The following is a 14,882-nucleotide window of genomic DNA, read 5'->3' on the forward strand; positions in this document are numbered from 1 at the left end:
CACTGAAAAGAAAGCAACATAAAACGTTTCTGGTTTGCAGCAGTAGGGATTAAAGCTGGGCCCTGAGCATGCTGGGCAAATGCTCTACCTCTGAGATGAATCTTTTTCTTTCTGAGATCTCATCTCAGTAAGTTGCCTAGGATGGTCTAGAACTTGCCCTGGTCCAGGGAGGCCTTCAACTTGCTGCTCTTCTGATCATCTAAGATTACCCCACCCCATCAAAATAGTTTCACATGTAGGACAAGGGGGAGGTGTTCCAGTCAGAAGGAACCACAAGCATGGAGATCTAGAGCTAAAAGGAGCATCCCTCTCTCTGGTGCCTTTGAAGTCTCTCCTCAGTCCTCATGTATGGACTCCATGATGCTGAGGGTGGAGGGCAGAGAGTGGAGGGCAGAGGGTGGAGGGCAGAGAGTGACCAGCGCAAGTCCAGGAGAAGGGTTGAGGCAAGGGTCTGCCCTGCTCCACTCGTAGACACTCACTCAGCTTTTTCCGGTTCAGGCTCTGGCTCCGGCTCTGGCTCTGGCTGCGGCTCCTCTTCTTCTCCGTCCACCTGAGTGTAGGGCACACATAGGCCTCAGCCTCTTGGTGCTCACCAACATCTTTCTAGCCCGTTAATCCCTGACCTTACTTCTTCCCCCCCTGCGTAATCAAAGTGTTCTCCTGGATCCCCTCCTCCTTGGAAATTGAGGCTCGGGAGATAAGCCACCTGCCTCACAGAATCAGTATGAATTCAAAGAGCATTTTGTCTGTCTGTGGTGGGTTCTCCCTATGTAGCCCAGGATGGTCTTGAGCTTCAGACCCTTCTACCTCAGCCTCCCCACTGTGGAATCATAAGCTCCTGTCAGCATCGTTGCCCAAAGGATGCTCTGGTCCCTCATGGCTTCTCATCACCTTGACAACCATGGGCAGCAAGTCATGGCACCAAGGTGTGAGGACCTTTCTCTCACATTAACTCCCTACAGCCACGTTTCTCTGAGGGTTGTCCTGGTGTCCTTGGCACTGTCTCTGTGGGTATTTTTAGTCCTGGCCCCTCCCCCCTCCTTTAATTTGGTCTCTAGGTCTTTGGTCCTCTCCAGCTGCACCCCGCCCCCCAAGTATGTTTCTCTTCCCAACATTTCCAGCTTCTCTTTCTGTTCGACTTTCTTTGAGGGTTTGTCAGGTTGTTCCTCTCTCTCCATGCCCTGGAGCCTTGCAGGCCTCTCTCACCCCCAGCTTCCTCTTGAGGATGGGCGAGCCCTCTGGCGTTGGGGGCTCCACTGGTGTCGTGTCACCCATATCCCCGAGACCACCGGCTCCTTCTGGCCTGAAGGGGCTCCCATCGGCTACGGCCACCGTCCCGTCAGCACCTCCCGTGCCAGCCTGGTCCGCTGCCACCTCTTCATCTCCGACGCCTTCAGCCGCATCCCCTTCGCCCTCACCCTGGCCCTCGCCCTCCGCATCGCTGCCAGCGCCGCTAGGCTGCTGACCGTGCACCTCGTCGCCAGTGGGGTCCGGCATGCCTGCCAAGAGCTCGGTCACAGTCACCTTCTTGGCGCTGTCTACCAGCCCACCACCGAACAGCGAGCCCCAGAGCAGCCGCAGTACCCCGGCCGCCGCGCCCGCGCCCGCGCCCCCCGCGCGGGCCACCATCGCCCAGAGCAACACGGCCACGGCCGTGGCAGCCTCCCGCGCCGTCAGCCGCCGCAGCCTCCGCACACGTCGCCGCAGGCTCCGGTAGCTCAGACCCCGCAGCGTTCGGCCCGCCGCCGTCGCCAGCCACGTCCACACCCCTGCGGCCGCTGCAGAGCCCGACCCGTCGGGACCCGCTGCGCCCTCCTCAGCCTCCTCAGCGCCCTCATCATCGTCCTCCTCCGGCTCGCCCTCCGGCTCAGAGATCTGAGCAGCGATCTGCATCTCGAAGATCGTGTCCTCGCAGAAGCTCACGAACAGCTCCATCTTCTCGGACTCGCCGCCCTCGTTCACCACGTCGAAGATGAACTGGCGCTTAGACTCCTTCACCTGCAGAAGAGGAAAAGCGGATGGTGGGGTTCATGGTAGCAGGCCCCTTTGAGACTGGGACTTAAGTAGCCCAGGTTAGCCTATAACTACCTTATAGAGGATGGCCTTAAACTCCTGATACCCCTGCCTCCATCTCCTGAGGGCTGGGATCAGAGGTACACAGCACCACCCTCCACAATTTCGTTTATCTGTAGGGCTGGAGACATAACTCAGGATTAAGCACGTTGGCTATTCTTCCAGAAGATTCCATTCGGTTCCCAGCATCCATAGAGTGGCTCACAACCATCTGCAACTCCAGTTCCAGGGGTTTCAATGCCTCCAGACAGACAGACAGACAGACAGACAGACAGACACACACACACACACACACACACACACACACACACTCACACATGCAGGTGATGAACTCACTAATCTTGAAAAACAATAAAATTATGTGTATGTCTGTGCGAGTGCATGTGAGGGTAGGGGGCCTAGGATTCTTGGAGAGGGCATGAGACCCCCTATACCTAGAATTACAACTCAGACGGTGTGAGCCGCCCAATGTGGATCAGAAAACCAAACTCGGGTCCTCTGCCAGGGCAGAGCACTCAGACCTGCCAGTGATTGTGATTACTGTCACTATTATTTTTATCACCATCATGATTTTGGATACAGTGTTGCACTGTATGCTATTCACTATATAGACTGGGCTGTCCTCAAACTCACAGACATTGGCTAACCTCTGCTTCCCAAATGCTGGGGTGCACCCCTAAACTTCATAATTTCTTTTACTTAAGGAACCCTGGTCTTGTTATGCTGCCTGCCCAGGCTGGTTCTGAACTTATGGCCTTAAACAATCCTCCCCAGTCAGCCTTCAGAGCCCCCAGGCCTACAGGTACATGCCACTGCATACAGCCCAAGAGTTATTAACAGCAGCTCTAAATACAGAGCATGGTCTTGCATGCTTCTCATCCCAGCACTCGGGAGGCTGAGGCAGGAGGATCCCAAGTTCTAGCCTGCCCTGAGCTGTGAAGTGTGTTAGGGCTAGTCTGAGATGCCAACAATGTGTGTTGGCGCACGCGCGCGGACACACACAAACCCACACCCCCCCCACACACACACCTCACTCATTTGTAGGCAGTGAACCAAGAATTTACATAGTCCTAACACAGAGCCATCTCTCCAGCCCATGGAGCTAGCTTCTTGAAGGCTCAAACTGTTTATGATCTGTGTTACCCTGGAGAGATGGCTCAGTGGTAAAGGGCACTGACTGTTTTTCCAGAGATCCTCTGCCCTCCGCCCTCAGCATCATCGAGTCCATACATGAGGACTGAGGAGAGACTTCAAAGGCACCAGAGAGAGGGATGCTCCTTTTAGCTCTAGATCTCTATGCTTGTGGTTCCTTCTGACTGGAACACCTCCCCCTTGCCCTACATGTGAAGTTATTTTGATGGGGTTTGATAATCTCAGATGATCAGAAGAGCAGCAAGTTGAAGGCCTCCCTGGACCGGGGCAAGTTCTAGACCATCCTAGGCAACTTACTGAGATGAGATCTCAGAAAGAAAAGGATGTATCTCAGAGGTAGAGCATTTATTTGCCTAGCATGCTCAGGGCTCAGCTTTAATCCCTGAGGAGCAGCGTGAGGGTTGTGGGGTTAAGGAGGCCATGGGTAGGGCTGGGGATTTAGCTCAGTGGTAGAGCACTTACCTAGGAAGCGCAAGGCCCTGGGTTCGGTCCCCAGCTCCGAAAAAAAGAACCAAAAAAAAAAAAAAAAAAAAAAAAAGGAGGCCATGGGTGTGTGAGCCTCGTGGGCTATGAGAGCAGGAGTGTGTGGGTACCTCTGGGGAATGCCAAGCTTGTGTGGGTGCAAATGTATGCAGGAGGACCCCTGGGGTGCCAGGGCAGGGGAGGGACCAGGAAGTGGGGCTCACACATGAGCTTAGCACCCAGCAGGCATGGAGTCTGCTGGAGCTGTGAGGACCCTCAGGAGTGTGTGAGATGCTTGGGCATTGGTGGGTTGGATGAGTGAGATTGGGGGTAGGACTCGGAAGGCCATGATTGCACGGGACATGGTTCTGAGGGGCATATTTGAGAGTGTGTTAGCATGCATGGCAGGGCACCCCAGAGCCACGGAGGTATATGGGAGAGTTGGCATGGGCCTACGGGGGCCCAGAGGACAGGCAAGCAGATTGAAGCATGCATGTAACTGCAGCAGAGGGACAGGTGGCACTGGCCTTCCCAGGGTCAGTTGCAAGTCATGGGGCACTGCATCAACCATGCGGGCACACCCGTGCTACTGCTTACTGCAGTGCACAAGGGATGCACATGCAAGAGGTGGCCACCGTCGAGCTGGGGTTGTGCAAGATCACAGCCCGAACCACAAAGTGTCTCCGAGAAGGGATGTGGGGTAATTCAATTGGTAATTTGCCTAGCTTGCAGGAAGCCCTGAGTTTGATTCCCAGAACCCCCCCCAAGTCAGCTGTGGTGGGAAACACCTCGAATCCCAGCACTGAGGGCATGGAGGTAGGGCTCCTGCTTAGCTACAGCGAGTTTAAGGCCAGGATGGACTATGTAAAACCTTGTCTTCATATATAATATAATGGGGGAGGGGTGTGGGCTTGTCAGAGCCCCGTAAGGCCCGAGGTACAGCCCCATGGAGGTTTTCAGGTACCAAGACTTCACGCACTGACCTGGGGCATCTCCCACTGGGCACGGTTGGTTTCTGAGATTTCGAAGTAGATCCGTTCTATGCGACGCGATGCGCCCATGATTTCGATGCGGCCCAGGTAAGGCCGGAAGTAATCCAGGATGCTCTCAGCCAACTCCAGGAAGTTGCGCAGGCGCGGGTCGTGGGGCACATGCTCTGACAGGTTGGTGAGCAGCACTGCCACGTTGAAGCCAATGTCCCGCGCTGGTTCCTGGAAGCGGTTCGCAAACTCTTCACAATTGATCATCTCATTCTCATCTGCTTCTGAACACGAAAGCAGGAACTGGATCTCTGGGCCAGTGAACTGCTTCTGGCTGTCCATGGCCTATGGGGATGGGCAGGAGAGGGGAGAGAGAGAGAGAGAGAGAGAGAGAGAGAGAGAGAGAGAGAGAGAGAGAGAGAGAGAGGAGAGAGAGATCAGCAACAACTGATTGCAAGGGCTTGCGCTAGGTTGGACATGGGCATGCTGTTTTAATCCCAGCACCTGGGAAGCAGAGGCAGAGATCTCCGAGAGTTCGAGGACAGCCTGGTCTACAGGAGCATTCCAGGCCAGCCTGGTCTACATAGAGAGTTCCAGGACAGCTAGGATGACATAGTGAGACTTTGTTTCAAAAACAAACACAACAACAACACAATAAAACCCCACAAAACAAGACAAAAGGCTCGGTTGGTAGGGTGTTTGCCTCAGATGAGTGAGGGGTCTCCAGGGCTGTACAAACAGATGTGGAAATCCATGCCTGTGACCCTAGGACAGAAATGTAAAAGGCTGCCATGCTCTTGGTGAAATAATGGTATTTGTTTTTGTTTTTATTGTTGGTGGTGTTTTTTCTCTGTGTACCCCTGGAACTTGCTTTGTAGAGTGGGTTAGCCTCAGACTCATAGAAATCTGCCTGCCTCTGCCTCTTAGGTTCTGGGATTAAAGGCATGCACCACACCCAGCTAATAATGGTGTTTTTTTTTTAAAAAAAATTTTTTTTATTCTGTTTGTTTAAGACGGGGTCTATGTAGCCCTAGATGTCTGGGAACCCATAATTGTAGACCAGGCTGGCATCTAACTCTATAGAGATCCTCCTGCCTCTGATCCTTGAGTGCTGGGATCAAAGGCATTTGTCACAATGTTAGCTTCTTGTTGTTGCTTGTTATCTTTTGTCTTGTCTCCTTTTATTTTGCTTGTTTTTTAAGACAAAGTGTCATGTAGCCCAGGCTGGCCTGAAACCCACCACATTTCCAAAGCTGACCTTAAATTCCAATTCCCTTGCCTTGGCCTTCTGAGTGTTGGGATTACATGCAAACACCACCACGTCCACTTTATGCAATTCTGGGAATCAAACCCAGGGCAAAAACAAAACAAAATAAAAAACAACCAAAAAAAAAAAACCAACCAAAAAAATGGAATTTCAAGAGGCAATTCGGTTCTGACTTTAGCTAGGCAACTGTTCTCAGCCTTCTGTTTTATATTGAAAGACGCTGGTCGGTCATATTTTACTGGGTGAACTTCCAGATCGACTTGCAGATGGGCTGCAGAGTGCTCTGGGGTAGAAACAGAAGCGAAATTTCCTGGCTCCGGGCTGTCCTTTGCGAAAAGCCAAGAGCTTTGCAAAATGTTTTCTAAATGAGTAACAGGCTTTGCAAATCATGAAAGGCTCTAAAACCACAGAGCAGGGAGACTCAGTCACACAGGAACTTCTCATCATGTACCCTGCCGCATCCCCGCCTCATGAGGAGTGGCACCTGCCTCACACAGGGCCCGGGGAGCGTCACACACATGGCCCTTCTTCTGTAACACCTCCTCTGACACTGTCAAACTGCTTCTCTGGAGTCACCCTGACTTCCAGACCTGGAAAGGCTGGACGGGGGTGGGGTGGGCAGGACTGAGGGCTACACCTTCTTTTCCTTTTCACCTGGCGTGAGAGGACACTGGGATCTCAGGCTCCAAATGTCACCGTGCACATACAATTGTCAGGTGTCCCATCTGGGCTCTGACCACATTCCAGAATCTTGACGGACGGACGTGACAGCTGACACATAGGGATACTGCCCCCCCCATACGCAACTTGGTTTTATCATCATCATCATCATCATCATCATCATCATCATCATCATCATCATCATTATTATTATTATTATATTATTATTTCAGACTGTCTTTACTATGTAGCCTTGGCTAGCCTGGAACTTCCTACATAGAGCAGGCTGGCCCTGGATTCTTGGCGATTCTCTTGTCTCTACCTCCAGAGCGCCAGGATTACAGGCAGGGAGGATCACATCTGAAGCCAGAAGTGAACTTTAGGAGATAAACTGCCCCAGATCCCCAGTCTTATGCATTTCGGGAGCGGCAACCCCCACCCACCCAACGTGCTTAAGTTAAAATCTCTGAGTCATATCTGCTTGCTCTCTCTTGCCTTGCTGCCCACATCAGATTCCTCAGCAAAATTGTCAGCTCCACTTTCAGAACAGATGCAGGGCCCATTCGTATCTTTCTCCCTCTGTGGTCTCCACTTCCTCTGTCTCCCACCATCACAGGGGTCTCCCCGATGCACCCCTATCTCTGTGCAAAGTGGAAGGGACTCTGAAAAACCTGCTCCAGGTCTGAGCCCTCTACACAGAGCCTCCCTTGGCTGTGCACCAAACGCATTAAATGCTAAAGCTCGCCTGCTGCCCCCAGGCCCCGCCAGCTGCCCCCACGCCCCGACTGCCCCCGGGCTCCAGCCTGCCATTCCCCTCTGAGATTCCTCCTCTTCCTTTCTCCTGGGCCATCTCTGAGGCCTCAGTGCTTTCCTTCCTGCCTGCTCGTTTTTTTTCCAGCCTTCACTTGCTGTCCGTTTGCAGGGGACACTACGCTCCCCTCCACCTTCGCGTGGCGATCCTCAAATCTCAACATCAGCATCTCCTCCCCGAGAAGGGCCTTTCCCAGCCACCCTGTTCACAGGCTCGGCTTAGCTTATTTTCACTAGGGCCCTCCCCTCTGATTTGAGTAAGGTGCCTCTATTTTTGCTCACTGGCATGCTCTCATGATTAAGGGAGTGGCTGACACCCAGTAGGGGCCTCATCCAACGACTCTATGGTTTGGAAATGTCCCCCAATGGTCATGGTGTTAAAGGTCTGACCTATAGGTGGCGCTATTGGAAGGTGTTGTGGCTATTTAAGGGGTGGGACCTAGTGATAGGGTTTTAGGCCATTGGTGGAATGCTTAAAGAGATTAGGGGATTGCAGCCAAAACACCTAATCCTTTTTGCTTAGTTTCTACTTCCTGGTGCACTCTTTGCTTTGCAACATACCCCTTCCTGAAAGCCTGGACTCCCCAGAACCCATATATAATATCAAACCCTGTTTGATCTTACACTCAAACTCTGAGAACCAGGAACAAAAATTTAAAACCTTTTCTCTTTGTAAATTCATTGCTTTGGGTATTTTGTCATAATAATGGGAATCTAGTATATCTTCTTTTTATTTCACTTTCCTGATTTTTAAGGAGGAGCTTTGGTTGGCTCTAAACTCTCTGTAGCCAAGGCTGGCCTTGAACTCCTGATCTTCCCATCCTGCCTCCCAAGTGTTGGGTTACATGTATGAGCCACGGCACCTAGGAAAGCTGATATATCCAAATCTGTGAAACACATGAAACATCTTGACGATGGGGCAGTTTTAAAGTTTGCTCCATTTTCAGAGAAGTGGCAAGTTCTTTTAAAGACAATTCTAAACAATGCTTTTAAATATCAACTGCAAGGCACACTGTACGCTGCAAAGATTTGCTTGGGGAATGGATGGATGCTTGTTGGGGAAGCCTTACGGTGTTTGTAAATGTTTGGAAATTTAAATACCGCCATGTTCCAACTCCAAAGAGCTAATGTATCTGGGCATTCACCATTAGCAGCTGCCAACAGGACGGAAAAAGGGTGGCAAGGAGATGTGTCTACCTGGTGGAGGGTTGTGGGGGAAAGGCTCAAATACAACAACATCCTCTGAAACAGAGTCTGACAAAGTGTCTGTATAAATCTCAGTTGACAGGACACACAGGGGACAGAGAAACACAGGAAATGACAGAGAAAGATGGTGTGGCCAGATCCAGACTGCAAGAGATTCTACACCCGGGAGTCTCTAACCATCTGGGGATTTGGTGTTCGATAAGCACAAAATGTTGAAATAATATTTTGGATAAACTGATCTGTATGTGGATTTCTTCCCTTGAAAAAATTACAAGGGCTGGAAAGATGAATCAGCCGTTAATAGCTCTGGCTGCTCTGGCAGACAACCTGGGTTGGGTTCCCAGCACCCACAGGGTGGCTCACAACCTCTGAAAGTCCAGGTCCAGGCACCCGATTCCTAGGCGCCAGGCATGCCCACAGTGCACTTATAACAGACAAAACACCATAAACATACACAGAGATCTTGGACCAGGGACATGGCTTAGTCAGGAATGTGTTTGTCTTTCAAGAACAAGAACCTGAGTTCAATCCCCAGAGGGAAAGAATCATGTGCGTGGGTATTTTGCCCCCATGTGTTTGCAAGACCCTTAGAGGCCACAGGGTTTTAGATACCCTAGAACTGGAATTACAGGCAGTTATGAGCTGCCATGTGGGTGTTGAGAACCCAACCAGGTCCTCTGCAAAAGTAGCCAGTATTATTTTTTTTTCTTTTTTCAGAGCTGGGGACCGAACCCAAAGCCTTGCGCTTGCTAGGCAAGCGCTCTACCACTGAGCTAAATCCCCAACCCAGTAGCCAGTATTATTAAGTCCTGAGCCATCTCTCCAGCCCCAGATTCCAGTTTCAAAAGCCAAATGCTTGCTTGTCATCCCAGAGCTTCAAGATAGAGACAGAAAGGAACCCTGGGGCTCACTGGCCAGTCAGTTCTAGGCCAGTAAGCAATCCTGTCTCAGCAAACAAGGTGGCCAGTCCTGGGGAATGCACCTGAGGTGGCCCTTCAGCATACCTGGAGGTTTGCACACACATATACACACAGATTTAACACATGGGGTGCACACACATATATACACATTTTCAACACACACGGGGTGCACACACATACACAGGTTCAACACACACAGGGTGCACACATATACACACACAGGTTCGACACACATGGTGTGTGCACATATATACACACAGGTTCAACACACACAGGGTGCACACACATACACACACAGGTTCAACACACATGGGGTGCACACACACACACACAGGTTCGACACACACAGGGTGCACACACATACACAGGTTCGACACACACAGGGTGCACACATATACCCACAGATTCAACACACATGGCGGCACATACACACATATGAACATATTGTGTGTGTGTGACTTATGCTTAAAACTCCAAACTCAGAAGACCAAGGGCAGTGATTGTGTGGAGTTCAAGGTCAGGCCTGGTGGAACCTGTCTGAAATAACAGTAAGCACAGGAATGGGAAGACAAGAGATAGATGGCGAGGCAAGTCATTAAAGAAGATTTAAGGAAATGGAAAACAATTGTGTTTACATGAGTTTTGACTGAAACAAACTGTCACAAAAGCCTCCAATTATTGGGAATTTAAAATTTGGGATTAAATTTCAAATTAAAGTTGGAATTATTGGACTAAATATTTGACCTGTTTATTTTCAGTGCTGGGGCTGGAACCCCAACCCACCCGCCTCCCCAGCTCTAGATAGTCAATGACATAATGATATAGTGCCTGGGAGCCCAGCATCCGGGAGGCGGAGCAGGCATTCAAGGTCATCCTCAGCTACATAGCAAGACGGAAAACAGCCTGGGGTACGTGAGAATCTGTCTCAAAAAGCTCACAAAAGGGGCCAGTGGGATGGCTCAGCAGATAAAGGCTCTCGATGGTCAAGCCTGGTGACCTGAGTTCCATCCCCCCACCCCACCGCACCCATATACAGGTGGGTGGAGAGAAGCAACTGTATAGAATTGAACTTGTCTGCTGACCTCCTGTAGGCACAATGTTGTCGTGCACTGTGTAAAGATCAACCTTGTGTTATTCAAATGCTGGTTTCTGTGCCCCCATATCTGGATGTAATCCTTATTCTGAGAATCTCCTATCTCAGTGTTGTGTAAATGCTGCTCCCCAATTTTTCCCTGATTGGTCAATAAAGCTAGCTGATCAACCAATGGCTGAGCAGGGGAGGGAATAGGGCTGGACTTCCTCCCAGAAGGGCCTGGAGGAGACAGGAAGAGGAAGGGAGGTTTCAGCTACGAGGAGAGAGAGTACGGGAGACATCACATCGTGGGAAAACACCTGAAGCCCAGGGAGCCAGATCAATACGAGAGTGCAAGTATCTTGGTGGGTTCTGGCTAGGAGGTGGCCAGATTAGTAAAATAGAGTAATACTGCTCAGTTGTTGGGCCCTTAAAACTTGTTAAGTAGGGCTGGAGAGATGGCTCAGAGGTTAAGAGCACTGACTGCTCTTCCAGAGGTCCTGAGTTCAATTCCCAGCAACCACATGGTGGCTCACAACCATCTGTAATAGGATCTGATGTCCTCTCCTGGTGTGTCCGAAGACAGCGTCAGTGTGCTCATATAAATGAATGAATGAATGAATGAATAAATCTATCTTTAAAAAAGAAACTTGTTAGGGGTTGGAGATTTAGCTCAGTGGTAGAGCGCTTGACTAGCAAGCGCAAGGCCCTGGGTTCGGTCCCCAGCTCCGAAAAAGAAAGAAAGAAAGAAACTTGTTAAATAAATATAATAGTCCACTCTTAATAATTTAGGATCTAGCTGGGTTAAGAGGAAAATTGCACTCCCATGTTTGCTCCCCCCTCCACACACAGACACCACACTCACGCACACACACCTCTCCTCCCTCTTTTTCTCTCTCTCACAAACAGGAATAAGTAAACAAACCACAAACCATTCCAAAGACAGTTAAAAATAATAATAAAAAGAACCCCAGCTGCGTACAAGGGTATCCACTTGGAATTCAGCACTTCAAAGGCCGAGGCTGAAGGATTTCTGTGAGTTGCGGGCCAGCTTAGGCTCTGGGCTGTACAGTGATCTCTCAAAAGGCCAGAAGAAAAGAATTGTGGGTATTTTGCTTTGTTGTTTTGCTTTTGAGTGCCGAGGGAACTGCAGGTAATAACAGTTCCAGGAGATCTTTCCTGCCAGGCAGTCGTGGCACATGAGCAAGTTCCAGGAAAGCCAGGGCTGTTACACAGCAAGACTCTGTCTCAAAAGACCAGCAAAACAACAACAACAACAACAACAACAATGGCAAAACCCTTTCTTTAAATTAAGGACATGTTTTATTATAGGTGTACAGATGTGTGTCTGCATGAAGGTGTGTGCACTGCATGTGTGCAGGACCCATGGAAAGGTCCCAGGAGGACAATGGGTCCCTTGGAAACAGAGTTAAGCATGGTTGTGAGTCATAACGGTACTGGGAATTGAACCTGGATCTTCTTCAAGAGCGGCCAGTTGTCCCTAACCACTGGGCGGTCTCTCCAGCCCTAGTTGTGGGTAATTTTAATTTTATTTTTATGGGGTGGTTTTGGTTTGGAGTGATAGTGTCCTTGTGGTTTGCCCAATGAAAGGAAGGCCTTGTGTGTGCACACATGTCGTGTGTGATACCACTGATAAGCAGTGTCCAGAGCAGGCCAATCTCTAGAGACAGACGCTGCGCTAGTGGTTCTCAGGGGCTGAGGTGGAGGGAAGGGCAGTGAGTGCTAAAGGCTGTGGGGCTCTTTCTTGGGGTGACTGTGATGTTCTAAAGTTAGACAGTGACAATTACACTTCACAACCACCGTGTTGGAAATTCTAAATGGGCGGGTTGATGGCGCGTGCATTCCCAGGCAGTAACGCTGTGATTAAATAAAGGAAGACTTAGCCAGCCAGGTGTGATGTCTCAATAGCACCAGGCACCTCAGGGGCTAAGGAAGGAGGAACACAAGTTCAAAGCGAGCCTGGGCAGCATCGTGAGTCCCTGTCTCAAAACTCTAAAAAGTGGTAAAAATGGAGGCTGGGGGTGAAGCCCTGTACCTGCCACTCACCCGATCACTCAATAGCCTAAATGTTTCAACTCCCAGAGGCCTTTTCTCTCCCCTTCCTGTGGTACTAGGGGTCAAGCACAGGGCTTCAAGCTTGACAAGCACATCCTGTCAGGCCTTGAGACACATTCCCTAGAACAATATGTTGTATGGTTAATACAAGTCAAGGAGCCCTGTTGCTGGAGGTCTATCCTGACATAAGCTGCACTAGGGGAGATTCATTGTGTCCAGCCTGGGTAGCAACACGCAGAGCCTTCTCTGGGCTCAACGGCAAAGCACCCATAAACCCTCTTGCCTTTGCTATGGTTTTTTTTTTTTTTTTTTTTTTGGTTCTTTTTTTCGGAGCTGGGGACCGAACCCAGGGCCTTGCGCTTCCTAGGCAAGTGCTCTACCACTGAGCTAAATCCCCAGCCCCTTTGCTATGGTTCTTGAGTCACGCGGTTTGTACAGGATGGAGTGTGGAAAAGACGCCTGGACACCTCTGCCTCTGAAGCCTTCAGAGGTGGGTGAGCACGACTGGGAACCGTAACCCAATGAGATAGGCTCAGCAGAGAGAAACGATTGCCATCACAGGCCCGACTGATGACCCGAGTTCGAGTTCTGAAACTCACAGTGGAAGGACAGAGCTGACAGCCGTCCCTCGGCCTCCATGTGCATACTATGGCACCCCCCAGAAATGAAAATGAATAAAACAAAACTTGGGAAAAGTGACCTCGGATTCTTTACAAGATGAATAAACGTATTGTGTGGTTAGTGTTATTTATTTGGCTAAAAGTTAGTAAAAAATTTTTTTAAAATATATTTCCAAATAAAAGTCAACTATTCTGCATGGCCAAATAGCGTCATACAGAAAATCAGCCTGATGCTTAGGAGGCAGAGACAGGCGGTGTCAAGTTTGAGGCCAGCCTGGTCTGCAGAGCGATGAATGGACAGACAGACAGATAGATAGATAATCTATAGATAGATATTGGATAGATAATCCTTGGAGTATTGGTACATACCTATAATCCTAACACCTAGAAGGCTGAGGCAGGAAGAGGGCCATGAGTTCTAGGACAGCCCGAGCTGTATAATGAGTTACAACCATTCCTGGTTGCTGCTTAAGATCCTGTCTCAAAACAAACAAACAAACAAACACAAAACAACCCCCCCCCCACTACGCAAGCCCAAGGGGTGAGTTCAGTAGTAGGGCATCCTCCTGGAGTGGGGTAGCCTGGGTTCAATCCCCATTGTCACCAAGACACAAATGAAAGAAGAGAAAGATGCCAAGGTCATGAAGTCAGTTTACAAACCAGGCAACATGAATGAAACACCATCTTAAGATGCTTAGCTGCACTCCTACTGGGAGAACCAGAAGGAAAGACTGCCCTTCTAGCCGTCCTGTGCGCCAGTGCCGTCTCGTGTCTAGGCTGAGAGGAGACAAGTGTGCTCACCTTCACTAATGCAAAGGGGAACTGCAGTCTCTACCCAAGGGACAGAGGTGTTTATTTTTACCCTTGACCCGGCAGTCCTATGTCTGAAATCACTCTGAAATACACCACACACACAGCGACTGCTGTAAGTATGAGAATATTCACTAGACCCAGCACTGGTCCCTCTCGAGGACGCTGACTGCTCCGTGCGGGGACTCTGCCATGATACATACATACAATGATGCCCTTGGTGCAGACTGCATCCTTTGTGCAGTGCATGGCTTGCAGAGCTGTCTGCGACATCCCTCACCACAGCATGGGTTGCAATAGTACAACAGCAGGAACCAAGCAAGTGTCCTTTGACAAGGAATAGGCAAACGGAACAATATACATATGAAAGAGAATGTCAGCACCCTTGGAAAATGGGTGGGGAGGCTCCCTTGTCTCTAAAACACACTGTGACACAGTATGGTCAGGGTCAGGGATGTGGCTTAGGGAGTAGAGTATGCAAGACCTCGACTCCCCCCATATCTCATTACCCATGTGTATTATCAGTGCATGCCTATAACCTCAGGGCTTGGGAGACAGGAGGATCAGAAGTCCAACATCATCCGAGGTCTCGTCTCAGGGAAAAATAAAAATAGAGGCTGGGGCCGGGCATGGTGGTACATGCTAATCCACAGAGGGAGGTGGATCTTTATGGACTTGAAGCCAGCTTGGTAACAAGTTTCAGACAAATCTTAAAAAAAAAGGAAAGAAAGAAAGAAGAAGAAGAAAAAAAGAGAAAGAAGGAAACAGTAGGAG

The 14,882-nt window shown here is 49.9% G+C and overlaps 1 protein-coding gene and 1 long non-coding RNA gene across 4 annotated transcripts in view; one reads left to right on the forward strand and one right to left on the reverse strand.

The window, feature by feature from the left end:
- Ryr1 (ryanodine receptor 1) overlaps positions 1 to 14,882 on the reverse strand; it is a 132,380-nt gene that overhangs the window by 15,587 nt on the left and 101,911 nt on the right. For all 3 annotated transcript variants that reach the window (XM_087570298.1, XM_087570240.1, NM_001419537.1), the window contains 3 exon segments: positions 4,671 to 5,012; positions 1,207 to 1,998; positions 480 to 550 (listed from right to left, as the gene is read on the reverse strand). In XM_087570298.1, the coding sequence (XP_087426424.1) occupies positions 480 to 550; positions 1,207 to 1,998; positions 4,671 to 5,012 (1,205 nt within the window).
- LOC148007307 (uncharacterized) lies at positions 10,875 to 13,377 on the forward strand. The gene is made up of 2 exons (XR_015650430.1): positions 10,875 to 10,967; positions 13,117 to 13,377. It is a non-coding gene; the product is annotated as an uncharacterized LOC148007307 (long non-coding RNA).

The sequence above is a fragment of the Rattus norvegicus genome, chromosome 1 (assembly GCF_021556685.1).
Source record: "Rattus norvegicus strain SHRSP/BbbUtx chromosome 1, alternate assembly SHRSP_T2T, whole genome shotgun sequence".
NCBI classification, from domain to species: domain Eukaryota; kingdom Metazoa; phylum Chordata; class Mammalia; order Rodentia; family Muridae; genus Rattus; species Rattus norvegicus.